The following is a 14977-nucleotide window of genomic DNA, read 5'->3' on the forward strand; positions in this document are numbered from 1 at the left end:
AATAACAGCGTTTTTTTTATTACTTCACATTGTCTTCGCATGCTTTGATATAATGCATATATACATATTGTATTTAATATTATCCACATTGTGCACTACTTCTTGTCTTAAGTCTACTCATTTAACACATTGTGATTTGTAGGAAAGCATTAAGAGTGATGAGATATATACACGCGTGTATAAATATATCGTGTATATATTTATTCTGCGAGACGTGATTCCTTCATTTTTTTTCTTCTCTTTTTTTTCTTTTTATATTATAACTACTACCAATCGCGTACCGTTCTAGATGTATTTGTTACAGTCGGTCTGTGAAGTCTATCGTAACTGTTTTTCCCTCTCGATATGTATAAAACGAATCTCTTGCTTGCATGATCAGTGTTAAATGAGTACACATCTATAATTTTCTGTATTAATATATATATATATATATAAATATATACGTATAGACATATAAATATATTTATACGAAACAGAACACAGTACGTGTATACGATACGATACATGGTATCGTTGATGCACATTTCCAAGGAGCCATTATTTATATAACGTGTGTGATCTCTGTCCTTAAGACTAGTTCGAAATCTTCCACTATTCTAAGTCACCGAAGTCACTTTGCTAGAGCGTAGTAGTCGCGTTCAGTGCTTCTCCTTGGCGACTTGAAAGTGTGCATCGACGCACACGTGCTTAAAGCAGTTAGCACCACATACATGGTCGATATGTGGAGCCATTTACAGAACACTCGGTAACTTGACAAAGCTCTGAAAGGGAGAGAGCGAGGGAGAGAGAGAAAGAGAGTGAGAATGAGCTAATGAGAGAAAGAGAGAGATAAAGAGAGACGTTTCATTTTATTTATTACATTTTTCGACAGATTTTATAAGAAAGATTTATGTATGTAGAAATAAAGGAGTGTAAATACCGACGTGTGGGAGAGTATTCTTGCGCGCACGATTACCCAATGGTAGCAGTTAATCGCCATCGACACGTAGAGAGAGAGAGAGAGAGAGAGAGAGAGAGAGAGAGAGAGAGAGAGAGAGAGAGAGAGAGAGAGAGAGAGAGAGAGAGAGAGAGAAAGAGAGAGAGAGAGATACACACGCACACATGCACGCACGCAGGACACGAATACGCGACATGCATGCGAGAGACGTGCGTAGTAGACTCTGTCTCGATTGCTTTCAGATAAAGTAGAAACACACGAAGACGTAGAAGCAGCGGAGACGGCGCAAGTCAGGAAGGAGACGCAGGAGTCGCTGGAGCAGAGCTTCACTCCGAGCTTGGCACGCAGGCTGAGCAGGCAGTTGATCGAGCAGACCCGGCAGTCGTTGCCGCGCGACAAGTACTATCAGTCGCCTACGAGGGAGACCCTCAGCCTGATGGCGTCGACCGGCGAGGTGGCGAAGCGTCACTCCGCGTCAGCGAGCTCCGATCAGACCGAGTACCGGGGCAGGTCGGTCGATCGCGGTATCAGACGCGCCAACAGCCTGCTGGAGCCGGCCAAGCAGTTTGAGCGATTCGAACGGCACTCACCGCGCCGAAGCATCAGCCTGTTCGACGATCACGAGGAACACGGACTGTTGCCGCCGTTGCCGCGGCACATCATGACCCTCGGTCGCAAGTACAAGGAGTCGGGCGGAGGAGTCAGTGTGGGTAACGCGCGGCGCGACAACTTCCACGGCTACAGAGCGGCCGCGGACAAGATCCAGGAGGAGCCTCTTGTCCTCGACGAGGCGTCGTACGGCCCGTGCAAAGAGGAGGACACCGACGCCGACAACAACGGCTCCGTGTCGGAGACCACCACGTCGATCTCCATGTGCAACTCGAACGCGAATCTCATGGACACCACCACGACGTCCAGCGTGTCGGCCAAGTCCTGCGAGACCTCGCCTACGGAGTCGTCGTCGAATCTGGGCGATTACGGCAAGTCCTTCTCCACCACGTCCAAGTCCGACGCGGCGTCGCGCAGCTTCGAGACTCGACTCTTGGCCGCGGAGAACCTCATCAAGGAGTCCAAGCTGAAGAACCTCACGCCGCAGCGGTTCAATCCGAACCTCATCTCCCATTACAAGGACACGGACAAATGCGACAAGGAGGCGCTCATCACCAACAATAACAACAACAACAACAACAACAACAGCAGCAGCAGCACCGGCGCTACCACCAGCGCCACGGCCTCCTCCGCCACGGAGCAGTCGGCCAATTCTGTCGCGTCCAAGAGGCGCAGCTGCATCCCAAGTCTGCGACTACGTTCGGGCTCGTTGACTAGGGAATCCAGCGTCAGCTCGGACCGCAGAAAGTCCTTCGCAGGCTCGCCGGACGCGCTGGTCAGCGTCAGTCGGGAGCGGTCGATACTCAGCAAGTTCTTCAGAGGCGGCGGCGGCGGTGGCAACAATAACAACAAAGATGAGCCGAAGGACAACAAGAGCCAGAAGCAGCCGAAGCAGCATCGCATTTCGCGCTTTTTGCGGCCAGACTTCTTCGACACGCCGCGAGAGGAAAGCCAGTACGTGAAGGAGAAGGAGGCGCAGAAAGCGGCGGAGAACGAGCGGCGCAAGTCGAGGTTCATGAGACGGAAGAGCGAGAGCAAAGACCGCAAAGAGGAGGAGCGCAAGGACGAGAGGATCTGCAAGGAACAGAAGGACGAGATAAACACGCTGCAGAAGGGCAAGTCGCTGGAAGCGACCGCCTCGTCGGAGGATAGATCTCAGAACGAGGACAAGGAGCGAGTGAAGATCGAGCGTCAGGGTAGCGGCTCCAAGAGCAGCTTCTTACACCTGCTGGAGAGAAAGCTGGAGCGGCTGCGCTCGAGCGACGAGACCACGACGAAGCAGCCGACGATGAATGGCGACGCCGTTCCGGTGGCAATCGGCGAGCGAAAAGAACGTAGACTGCGTGAGAATTCCGCACCACCGGTCGAGTGTCCGTCGCCGACCGAGCCGGCGAACTGCGGCCTGTTGAAGCGAGCGTTGAGCGTGGAGGATCTGCCGTTGAGCAAAGACAAGGTGAAAAGCACGTCCAAGACGGGCGGACGGGTGACGTCGGTGTTGGGCATCTTCAAGAGCGGGGACGCAAAACTGAATGCGAACAGCCGTGTTCAGAGCACGATCGTGAGCAAGCTGAAGAGAAGTCCGCCCAAGTGTGCGAAGACCGAGCTGGAAGAAGACGCTGTCGCGACGACCAAGATACCGACGACTAAATTCGCCGGTAAATTGACGAAGAGCAAGGCGCCGGAGAGCGGCAAGAAGTCGCCGGAAAAGATCGCGAGTGAGTACAAAAGGTCGCCGCCCAAGGAGAAGTCGAAGGAGTCGATTTCTAAGGAGAAGAAGTCCACCGTGGAGAAGCAAACGAAGGAGATGAAGAGAGCGCCGGAGAAAATGGCGCAATCAGACTCATCGGTGGAGAAGATGAAGGCGCTGGAGAAGGCGGAGCCGCCGAGGAAGTTATCCGGCGAGTCGGAGTATCCGCAGAGGGACAACAAGCACGCAGCAGAGTCCGTCATGAGCGGTGAAGATAAGAAATTGTTGAAGACCAAGAAGAACATCAGTTCCCTGAGCAAGAATGAATCGGTCACGAAAATCGACAGGGGCGACGACGCAGACAAGAAGACGAAGAAGCCGGCGAAGCCGAAGGAAGCCGCGGACAAGGATGAGATCAACGGCACCAAGAAGAAAAAGATCGTGCGCGTCGTGAGGAAGGTCGTGAAGAAGTCGTCCGACAGCTCCGAGAGCAAGTCCGATGAGAAGGAGAAAACGTCGTCGAGGCCGTCGTTGTTGAGGAAGAAAATTATCACGACGAAGAAGGAAAAAAGCCCCGAAGTCGGGAACCCAGTCCCAGTCCAGAGTTCGACTAACAGAGGCAACAATGTCGATAATCAGACTTCGCCCGTGAAATCCCCCTCGAGGCAGGCGAACCTCGAACCGTCTTCGGACGTTCTTCAGTCGCGAGAAACCTCGTCCGCGAGACTACCCGTCGACTACTCCGTGCAAAACACGAATTCAGTGCCCAAAAGCGATACCCTGACGAGCCACACTGCAGCGAGCAAGTCCAGTGCAAGGATGACGGCCGTCGATAGCTCGCAGACGAATTCCGTTCTCCAGAACGTGTCGAGCTCCGCGTCGTCGGCTCAGAGCTCCTCCGGTCCGGTGGCTCGCAATGCTTCGAACTCCAACGTCAGCCAGACCAGAATCTCGGAACAGAGTCGACCGAACCGGGCGAGTCTGAAGCTCGACTTGTCCAAGATACCGCAGCACACGTTCAGACACACGACTCCCAAGAGAGACTCGCCCAAGTCCGACTCGCCCAGGGCGAGCTCGAGTGTCTGCGTTGAGTCACCCAAGACGGACGCTCCTGCCTGCGAAGCAGATGCCGATAAGCTGCTGGAGTGCTTGTCGAAGATGACGTATCACGCCAACATCACCGGCAACAAGATCGTCATCGACAAGCCTCTGCGAGCGAAGGACGTGGCCGAGCTGAAGCGAGAAGTCACCGAGTGCGCCCGGATCATCGAAAATCACATTGAGTCGCGAAATGACCGCAGCAGCCCGCAGCAGCCCGTTGTCGAGCCGATCGTCGCCGAGAGTACGCAGAACAAGGACATCGAGAAGACTCTGCCGCGAGAGATCTTCCCGGCGGATCCGTCCAGGGAGGTCAACGAGACGGACAACGTGGCGAAAGACCCGGTGGAGGACAGCATCAGCGAGATGTTCTCGCCCGAGGAGCCCGAGAGCTTCGACTCCTGGTCGATCTGCTCGGCCGACCTGAATCACAATCGCAGCGACCTGCACTCGCCTACCTCGCCCTCGTACTCTTTGCTCGCGCGTGGCGACAGCTCGGAGTCTGTTATAGACCGGATACGCAGACGCAGCTTCTACTCGAGGTTCAACGACCGGAAGAGACCGTCCTTGACGGCGCCACCGCCTGGGGTGAGCAGCGTGACTCTACCCAGAAGGTCAAGCTTCAACAGCTCCAGAGAGTGGGCGCGCAGTAGATTGTACAGCTACGGAGTCCCCAGGACGAGGTAAGGATCCCCAGGATCAAGCGCGCGCGGACTTTCTCAACGATGCCATCTCTGTATTTTTGAGAATAAGAATTGTTGCTGACGATAATTACTATTTCCAAATGAATCATTAATTATTATACAATAGTAATTGATAATTCCGTATATCAATGAGATAAGAATTATATATAATTATGTTTTACATTAATAATAATTGATAATTATAGAAATCCCACATATCAAATTATTTATCATAAAATAGTAATTATTATTGTTTTCTAAGATAAATTAATATTTCTATATAGTGACATATATTGTTCACTGTTCTGTATACAATAATTATTCCTAAGAATGCAGAAATGAGAATCAGATGATTATTCGTTGATGTATCCGTCGTGTGTCAAGATAGAATAGGCGCAGCCTTCCAGGAATTAAATGAAGACTATATATTTAAATTAACACAGAAATATACATGAGTGTTCACACAGAAATTATCGAGAATTTTTAAAAAGCATAAAGATTTAGCTTATTTTGCAACAGGTACAAAACACAAATTTCCCACATTCCTCAGCCCCTCTTCTTGAATCTTTCATCTTTTTCGCAGAGCGGACAAGAGTTACGGTTTGTACGGCGACGATATGAAGTCTCCGGTCGACCGGGAGAGATACAGCGACTCCTTGAACGCGTCGTCGTCGTCGTACGATCATCACAGTCCGGAGGCGCGGTCCATCTTCGATCATTACGGCAGCTTGCCGTCTTCCTCGCACGATTCCCTGAGAAAATACGTGAGGTCGCCGACGTTGGACCTCGCAACTGCCCGCGCCAAGTATCATAGCACGGACATCATCACCGACAACGACATCGTGAACTCATACAAGAGTCCCTTGTCGAGATCCTCTCTCAACGATGCCGTCGCGGACTCCTACCGCAGCAGGAGCATCTCGGCGACCTTGCCGAGGAGGAAGTACGGCTCGACCGTCGGCAGTCTGGCGCCGAAGAGCGTGGAGTATTACGAGGAGATCTTGTCGCCGAGCAACCCCGACTACCTGTCGCCACGCGACATCTGCAGGTCGCCGCTGCTGGACGGCTACCTGAGCAGGTATGAGAATGGATACCATCACAACGGCAATCTGGACCTGCCGCAGTACAGTACAGACAAGCAGAGGTCTTACACGGATAAGATGGCGGATGTGGAAGTCGGTGAAGGGAACGACAGATCGCTCGGTGAGCAGAAAAGGTACGAGTGAAGGCCGAGCGTAGTAAAAGTTACGCAGGAGAAAGGAAGAATTTCTCTGAGACATTCTCTGAGCGTAAGTCTTCGCGGATCCGCAAACACTGCAGCCTTGTGATTCTTTCAGAAACATGAAGCAACGTCTCAGCGAAGCGAGGGATATGTCTTCGACGACCACGGATGTCTTACCAAACCTGTCTGTCGCCGAACAGAAGCAATACCTCTCGGACGGAAAGTAATTTAGGGATGTAAGGACATTTTACCGAATGCGTCTTATTACTGTAGTAATTTTATCATACGGATATATCGCGTCCGAGTGTCTCGCGTTATCGCGTTATCACGGCGATAATCATTGGCGACGGCAATTGATGAAGGATGGAGCGAGGAGGATCGTGTTCAACAGCTCTGAAACATATCGCTACCATCGAGATATATACACCTTGACACTTTCGGGTTTCGGGACTATTGTTTTAGGTGTGTGTGTAGTCCTAATCCTTTCCGAACCGGCGATTCTAGTCCGAAATCATCTGCTACGTCTCGTGTGAGACGTTTCTTCGCTTGGAACGCGGAATTAAATTATTACCTTTTCGTCGTCCCGCGTCGGAAAAGATTAGAGCCGAGAGAAATGCGGAAGAAAATGTCTCGTTGATTGTGTGAGATTTTTCATTCTGGAATTTCTTCGTATCTCGTCGGTAACGAAAGACGATCCGAATATCGAAGCGACACGCGCGCGTCTTCTCTCCGTATCTGAGAGAATTGAGAATCTCTGGCTCCAATATTTATAGAGATATAAATATACAAGTCGGCAGAGCTAACTAGCGGAAGAGTAACGTCGGGAGCTTCGTCTCGCTCAGTGCTGCAATACAGATACGTAGTTGGAGCTACGAGGTATCCGTTTTAATCTCACGTTTGACGTCACTCACTTGGTCGGCCTAACTCGCGTTCGAAAGTGTCCACTGCTGTAATGAATTTAAATCGTGTGCACGTAGGCTGTTTTCGTTTTTCTTCAAGGAATCAAAAGGAAAAAAAACAAATATATATATATATATATATATATATACACTCAACGGCTCGTCAGCCCGCATCTATTGCCATAATTGTGTTCACAGTATTGTGTCACGAATGAAAATGATCATTAGATTTCTAGTGGAGCTCTGTAAGTAAGCGAATCTTCCAAGGCAGGTCTTCCGCATCGTGAGCGAAGTGAATCGTCTCGACAGCGTGCTGGTCGATGACAAGCAACGACGATCAACGAATCGTGTTTGGAGCAGCGTGACGCTTTAGGGCGCAATGCCAGACTTTAGTAGAGAAGAAACAGCAACAGGCGCTTTAGTTCCTTGTATTACTACTACTATTACTACTATTACTACTACTCTATTACACTACTACTGCTACACCATTACCACCACCACTACTACTACACGAGTATCGCCTTATATATTTATGAGAGCAATTTCTGGTCGGATCGATTGGGGAGACTACGAGAAAGAAAGTAGAGAAGAAACGAACGGGGAAGGAAAAAAAATGAAACAACGATGTTACCGGCCTGGGAAACCTCTGACTGATCGGCCACGGTCTTCCGCTTGTTATGTATGTGTTTTCTATTGATATACATATTTTAAAATAAATATCAATACTTCAAATGGAACCCGCACCGCATGGTGCCGCTGCTGCACTCTTCACTCGTTTAACGCGAGCGTTCTTCAAGTACTTGACGATGTTGAATGACGAGCGTGAGAGGCTTGAACTTTGTCGTCCAGGTGTTCAAGTTCCCTCTTTTGTTTCCGTCTTCGCGCTTCCGATGTCGAGAGAGTCGAGCCCAGCTCGCACGTTATCCGTAGGATCGCCGCCGTAGCGTCCGAGTTATTCATGGATCCCTTCAAGTTACGCGTGTACACCGAAAGATTCGAGAAAGAGAACAGGTTGATAAGCGTGCGGGAGGTATTCGTGCCCAGCCTGCGAACGAAACCGTTGACCGGCAAATTTTACGCGAAACACGACGTGCTCTCGCCGGCGGACGTCAAACAGAACGACGTCGACTTGGTTAAACGTGAAATGGAGAAGACGCCCAAGGACGTCTATTCGTTCAGACCACCGGCAGCGAACATGGAGTACGCGCCTTTGCGCGAGACGAGTAAGTGCAAATAAGAGAATTCGTCCTTCTCAAGGTAGATCCTTCGCAGGTACGGCTGGTTCAACGTACCGTTAGTACCCCTCTCGAAGGACCCGAGATTGCGTTTCCCGAGACGGCAGGTGGACTTTATCGCGGTCGAGGTCTCACGTCGGAGGCAGTACGGAGGTCTACCGGAGGAGAAATTCACGGGCGTGCCGTTCAAGACGTGAATCACCCGGGAATCACAATCGCGAAAATATCAATATGAGACGGAATAACATCCGCTCTCTCTCTCTCTCTTTGAAAAATAACCGCGACACTCTCACGTGTATCGCTAAATCGCGTCGACCGACTCGAAATCGGATCTAATAAAGAGAATCATTTTAATTAATATATCGAAGGTTAAAGTTTTCCAACCTTTCTCCGTTGATATCTCCGCTTCTACTGGGAGTAGAGAGTCGCCATTTACGGCAAAATGTAGGGTTTTGAGAGGACTTTAATTTGGTGCCAGAGCCAGGCCTGTATCTCTAACCGTTTATCGAAGGTTATCGAAGGTTAAGAGATATCGAAGGTTAAAGTTTTCCAGCCTTTCTCCATCGATATCCAGCCTTCCTCCGTTGATATCTCCGCTTCTACTGGGAGTAGAGAGTCGTCCATGTAGTCGAAAATGTAGGATTTTGAGAGGACTTTAATTTAGTGCCAGAACCAGGCCTGTATCTCTAACCGTTTAGGAGATATCGAAGGTTAAAGTTTTCCAACCTTTCTCCGTTGATATCTCCGCTTCTACTGGGAGTAGAGAGTCGCCATTTACGGCAAAATGTAGGGTTTTGAGAGGACTTTAATTTGGTGCCAGAGCCAGGCCTGTATCTCTAACCGTTTAGGAGATATCGAAGGTTAAAGTTTTCCAGCCTTTCTCGATCGATATCCAGCCTTCATCCGTCGATATCTCCGCTTCTACTGGGAGTAGAGAGTCGTCCATGTAGTCCAAAATGTAGGGTTTTGAAAGGGCTTTAATTTGGTACCAGTCCGAAGCCTGTATCTCTAACCGTTTAGGAGATATCGAAGGTTAAAGTTTTCCAGCCTTTCTCCATCGATATCCAGCCTTCATCCGTCGATATCTCCGCTTCTACTGGGAGTAGAGAGTCGTCCATGTAGTCCAAAATGTAGGGTTTTGAAAGGGCTTTAATTTGGTACCTGTCCGAAGCCTGTATCTCTAACCGTTTAGGAGATATCGAAGGTTAAACTTTTCCAACCTTTCTCCGTCGATATCCAGCCTTCATCCGTCGATATCTCCGCTTCTACTGGGAGTAGAGGGTCGTCCATGTAGTCCAAAATGTAGGGTTTTGAAAGGGCTTTAATTTGGTACCTGTCCGAAGCCTGTATCTCTAACCGTTTAGGAGATATCGAAGGTTAAAGTTTTCCAACCTTTCTCCGTCGATATCTCCGCTTCTACTGGGAGTAGAGAGTCGTCCATGTAGTCCAAAATGTAGGGTTTTGAAAGGGCTTTAATTTGGTACCAGTCCGAAGCCTGTATCTCTAACCGTTTAGGAGATATCGAAGGTTAAAGTATTCCAAACCTTTCTTCGTCGATATCCAGCTTTCATCCGTCGATATCTCCGCTTCTACTGGGAGTAGAGGGTCGTCCAAGTAGTCCAAAATGTAGGGTTTTGAACGGGCTTTAATTTGGTACCTGTCCGAAGCCTGTATCTCTAACCGTTTAGGAGATATCGAAGGTTAAAGTTTTCCAACCTTTCTCCGTCGATGTCCAGCCTTCATCCGTCGATATCTCCGCTTCTACTGGGAGTAGAGGGTCGTCCATGTAGTCCAAAATGTAGGGTATTGAACGGGCTTTAATTTGGTACCTGTCCGAAGCCTGTATCTCTAACCGTTTAGGAGATATCGAAGGTTAAAGTTTTCCAACCTTTCTCCGTCGATATCTCCGCTTCTACTGGGAGTAGAGAGTCGTCCATGTAGTCCAAAATGTAGGGTTTTGAACGGGCTTTAATTTGGTACCTGTCCGAAGCCTGTATCTCTAACCGTTTAGGAGATATCGAAGGTTAAAGTTTTCCAACCTTTCTCCGTCGATATCTCCGCTTCTACTGGGAGTAGAGAGTCGTCCATGTAGTCCAAAATGTAGGGTTTTGAAAGGGCTTTAATTTGGTACCTGTCCGAAGCCTGTATCTCTAACCGTTTAGGAGATATCGAAGGTTAAAGTTTTCCAACCTTTCTCCGTCGATATCTCCGCTTCTACTGGGAGTAGAGAGTCGTCCATGTAGTCCAAAATGTAGGGTTTTGAAAGGGCTTTAATTTGGTACCAGTCCGAAGCCTGTATCTCTAACCGTTTAGAAGATATCGAAGGTTAAATTTTTCCAAACCTTTCTTCGTCGATATCCAGCCTTCATCCGTCGATATCTCCGCTTCTACTGGGAGTAGAGGGTCGTCCATGTAGTCCAAAATGTAGGGTTTTGAAAGGGCTTTAATTTGGTACCAGTCCGAAGCCTGTATCTCTAACCGTTTAGGAGATATCGAAGGTTAAAGTTTTCCAACCTTTCTCCGTCGATATCCAGCCTTCATCCGTCGATATCTCCGCTTCTACTGGGAGTAGAGGGTCGTCCAAGTAGTCCAAAATGTAGGGTTTTGAACGGGCTTTAATTTGGTACATGTCCGAAGCCTGTATCTCTTACCGTTTAGGAGATATCGAAGGTTAAAGTTTTCCAAACCTTTCTTCGTCGATATCCAGCCTTCATCCGTCGATATCTCCGTTTCTACTGGGAGTAGAGAGTCGTCCATGTAGTCCAAAATGTAGGGTTTTGAAAGGGCTTTAATTTGGTACCAGTCCGAAGCCTGTATCTCTAACCGTTTAGGAGATATCGAAGGTTAAAGTTTTCCAACCTTTCTCCGTCGATATCCAGCCTTCATCCGTCGATATCTCCGCTTCTACTGGGAGTAGAGGGTCGTCCATGTAGTCCAAATGTAGGGTTTTGAACGGGCTTTAATTTGGTACCTGTCCGAAGCCTGTATCTCTAACCGTTTAGGAGATATCGAAGGTTAAAGTTTTCCAACCTTTCTCCGTCGATATCTCCGCTTCTACTGGGAGTAGAGAGTCGTCCATGTAGTCCAAAATGTAGGGTTTTGAAAGGGCTTTAATTTGGTACCAGTCCGATGCCTGTATCTCTAACCGTTTAGGAGATATCGAAGATTAAAGTTTTCCAAACCTTTCTCCGTCGATATGAAGCCTTCATCCGTCGATATCTCCGCTTCTACTAGGAGTAGAGGGTCGTCCATGTAGTCCAAAATGTAGGGTTTTGAACGGGCTTTAATTTGGTACCTGTCCGAAGCCTGTATCTCTAACCGTTTAGGAGATATCGAAGGTTAAAGTTTTCCAACCTTTCTCCGTCGATATCTCCGCTTCTACTGGGAGTAGAGAGTCGTCCATGTAGTCCAAAATGTAGGGTTTTGAAAGGGCTTTAATTTGGTACCAGTCCGATGCCTGTATCTCTAACCGTTTAGGAGATATCGAAGATTAAAGTTTTCCAAACCTTTCTCCGTCGATATCCAGCCTTCATCCGTCGATATCTCCGCTTCTACTAGGAGTAGAGGGTCGTCCATGTAGTCCAAAATGTAGGGTTTTGAACGGGCTTTAATTTGGTACCTGTCCGAAGCCTGTATCTCTAACCGTTTAGGAGATATCGAAGGTTAAAGTTTTCCAACCTTTCTCCGTCGATATCTCCGCTTCTACTGGGAGTAGAGAGTCGTCCATGTAGTCCAAAATGTAGGGTTTTGAACGGGCTTTAATTTGGTACCTGTCCGAAGCCTGTATCTCTAACCGTTTGGGAGATATCGAAGGTTAAAGTTTTCCAACCTTTCTCCGTCGATGTCCAGCCTTCATCCGTCGATATCTCCGCTTCTACTGGGAGTAGAGGGTCGTCCATGTAGTCCAAAATGTAGGGTTTTGAACGGGCTTTAATTTGGTACCTGTCCGAAGCCTGTATCTCTAACCGTTTAGGAGATATCGAAGGTTAAAGTTTTCCAACCTTTCTCCGTCGATATCTCCGCTTCTACTGGGAGTAGAGAGTCGTCCATGTAGTCCAAAATGTAGGGTTTTGAAAGGGCTTTAATTTGGTACCAGTCCGATGCCTGTATCTCTAACCGTTTAGGAGATATCGAAGATTAAAGTTTTCCAAACCTTTCTACGTCGATATCCAGCCTTCATCCGTCGATATCTCCGCTTCTATTAGGAGTAGAGGGTCGTCCATGTAGTCCAAAATGTAGGGTTTTGAACGGGCTTTAATTTGATACCTGTCCGAAGCCTGTATCTCTAACCGTTTAGGAGATATCGAAGGTTAAAGTTTTCCAACCTTTCTCCGTCGATATCTCCGCTTTCTACTGGGAGTAGAGAGTCGTCCATGTAGTCCAAAATGTAGGGTTTTGAAAGGGCTTTAATTTGGTACCTGTCCGAAGCCTGTATCTCTAACCGTTTAGGAGATATCGAAGGTTAAAGTTTTCGAACCTTTATCCGTCGATATCCAGCCTTCATTCGTCGATATCTCCGTTTCTATTGGGAGTAGAGGGTCGTCCATGTAGTCCAAAATGTAGGGTTTTGAAAGGGCTTTAATTTGGTACCTGTCCGAAGCCTGTATCTCTAACCGTTTAGGAGATATCGAAGGTTAAAGTTTTCTAACCTTTCTCCGTCGATATCCAGCCTTCATCCGTCGATATCTCCGCTTCTATTGGGAGTAGAGGGTCGTCCATGTAGTCCAAAATGTAGGGTTTTGAAAGGGCTTTAATTTGGTACCTGTCCGAAGCCTGTATCTCTAACCGTTTAGGAGATATCGAAGGTTAAAGTTTTCTAACCTTTCTCCGTCGATATCCAGCCTTCATTCGTCGATATCTCCGCTTTTATTGGGAGTAGAGGGTCGTCATTGTAGTCCAAAATGTAGGGTTTTGAAAGGGCTTTAATTTGGTACCTGTCCGAAGCCTGTATCTCTAACCGTTTAGGAGATATCGAAGGTTAAAGTTTTCTAACCTTTCTCCGTCGATATCCAGCCTTCATCCGTCGATATCTCCGCTTCTATTGGGAGTAGAGGGTCGTCATTGTAGTCCAAAATGTAGGGTTTTGAAAGGGCTTTAATTTGGTACCTGTCCGAAGCCTGTATCTCTAACCGTTTAGGAGATATCGAAGGTTAAAGTTTTCTAACCTTTCTCCGTCGATATCCAGCCTTCATCCGTCGATATCTCCGCTTCTATTGGGAGTAGAGGGTCGTCATTGTAGTCCAAAATGTAGGGTTTTGAAAGGGCTTTAATTTGGTACCTGTCCGAAGCCTGTATCTCTAACCGTTTAGGAGATATCGAAGGTTAAAGTTTTCTAACCTTTCTCCGTCGATATCCAGCCTTCATTCGTCGATATCTCCGCTTCTATTGGGAGTAGAGGGTCGCCATTGTAGTCCAAAATGTAGGGTTTTGAAAGGGCTTTAATTTGGTACCTGTCCGAAGCCTGTATCTCTAACCGTTTAGGAGATATCGAAGGTTAAAGTTTTCTAACCTTTCTCCGTCGATATCCAGCCTTCATCCGTCGATATCTCCGCTTCTATTGGGAGTAGAGGGTCGTCATTGTAGTCCAAAATGTAGGGTTTTGAAAGGGCTTTAATTTGGTACCTGTCCGAAGCCTGTATCTCTAACCGTTTAGGAGATATCGAAGGTTAAAGTTTTCTAACCTTTCTCCGTCGATATCCAGCCTTCATCGTCGATATCTCCGCTTCTATTGGGAGTAGAGGGTCGTCCATTGTAGTCCAAAATGTAGGGTTTTGAAAGGGCTTTAATTTGGTACCTGTCCGAAGCCTGTATCTCTAACCGTTTAGGAGATATCGAAGGTTAAAGTTTTCTAACCTTTCTCCGTCGATATCCAGCCTTCATCCGTCGATATCTCCGCTTCTATTGGGAGTAGAGGGTCGTCATTGTAGTCCAAAATGTAGGGTTTTGAAAGGGCTTTAATTTGGTACCTGTCCGAAGCCTGTATCTCTAACCGTTTAGGAGATATCGAAGGTTAAAGTTTTCTAACCTTTCTCCGTCGATATCCAGCCTTCATCCGTCGATATCTCCGCTTCTATTGGGAGTAGAGGGTCGTCATTGTAGTCCAAAATGTAGGGTTTTGAAAGGGCTTTAATTTGGTACCTGTCCGAAGCCTGTATCTCTAACCGTTTAGGAGATATCGAAGGTTAAAGTTTTCTAACCTTTCTCCGTCGATATCCAGCCTTCATTCCGTCGATATCTCCGCTTCTATTGGGAGTAGAGGGTCGTCCATGTAGTCCAAAATGTAGGGTTTTGAAAGGGCTTTAATTTGGTACCTGTCCGAAGCCTGTATCTCTAACCGTTTAGGAGATATCGAAGGTTAAAGTTTTCTAACCTTTCTCCGTCGATATCCAGCCTTTCCGTCGATATCTCCGCTTCTATTGGAGTAGAGGTCGTCATGTAGTCCAAAATGTAGGGTTTTGAAAGGGCTTTAATTGGTACCTGTCCGAAATCGCTGTATTCTCAACGTTTAGGAAGATAGTCGAAGGTTAGAATAGTTTTGTCTAACTTTCTCCGTCGAATATTCACGCCTTCATCGTCGATATCTCCGCTCATTGGGAGTAGGGGTCGT

General features: G+C 47.8%; 2 protein-coding genes across 9 annotated transcripts in view; both read left to right on the forward strand.

Annotated features, from left to right (window-relative positions):
• The window catches only part of Nuak1 (Nuak family kinase 1), a 28798-nt gene extending 21566 nt beyond the window's left edge, over positions 1-7232 (forward strand). For all 8 annotated transcript variants that reach the window (XM_025307094.1, XM_025307100.1, XM_025307110.1 and 5 more), the window contains 3 exons: positions 1180-5014; positions 5598-6230; positions 6352-7232. In XM_025307094.1, coding sequence (XP_025162879.1) covers positions 1180-5014; positions 5598-6230; positions 6352-6463 — 4580 coding nt within the window. In that variant the 3' untranslated portion in view covers positions 6464-7232. The remainder of the gene's footprint in view (positions 1-1179; positions 5015-5597; positions 6231-6351) is intronic.
• A 682-nt stretch (positions 7233-7914) lies between these two features.
• Positions 7915-8707, forward strand: LOC105187563 (uncharacterized). Its single transcript, XM_025307135.1, has one exon. The coding sequence runs from the start codon at positions 8094-8096 to the stop codon at positions 8370-8372; it is 279 nt and encodes a 92-aa protein (XP_025162920.1). The 5' UTR covers positions 7915-8093; the 3' UTR covers positions 8373-8707.
• The last annotated feature ends 6270 nt before the right edge of the window (positions 8708-14977 follow it).

The sequence above is a fragment of the Harpegnathos saltator genome, unplaced genomic scaffold (assembly GCF_003227715.2).
Source record: "Harpegnathos saltator strain DR-91 unplaced genomic scaffold, Hsal_v8.6 scaffold126, whole genome shotgun sequence".
Lineage (NCBI taxonomy): Eukaryota > Metazoa > Arthropoda > Insecta > Hymenoptera > Formicidae > Harpegnathos > Harpegnathos saltator.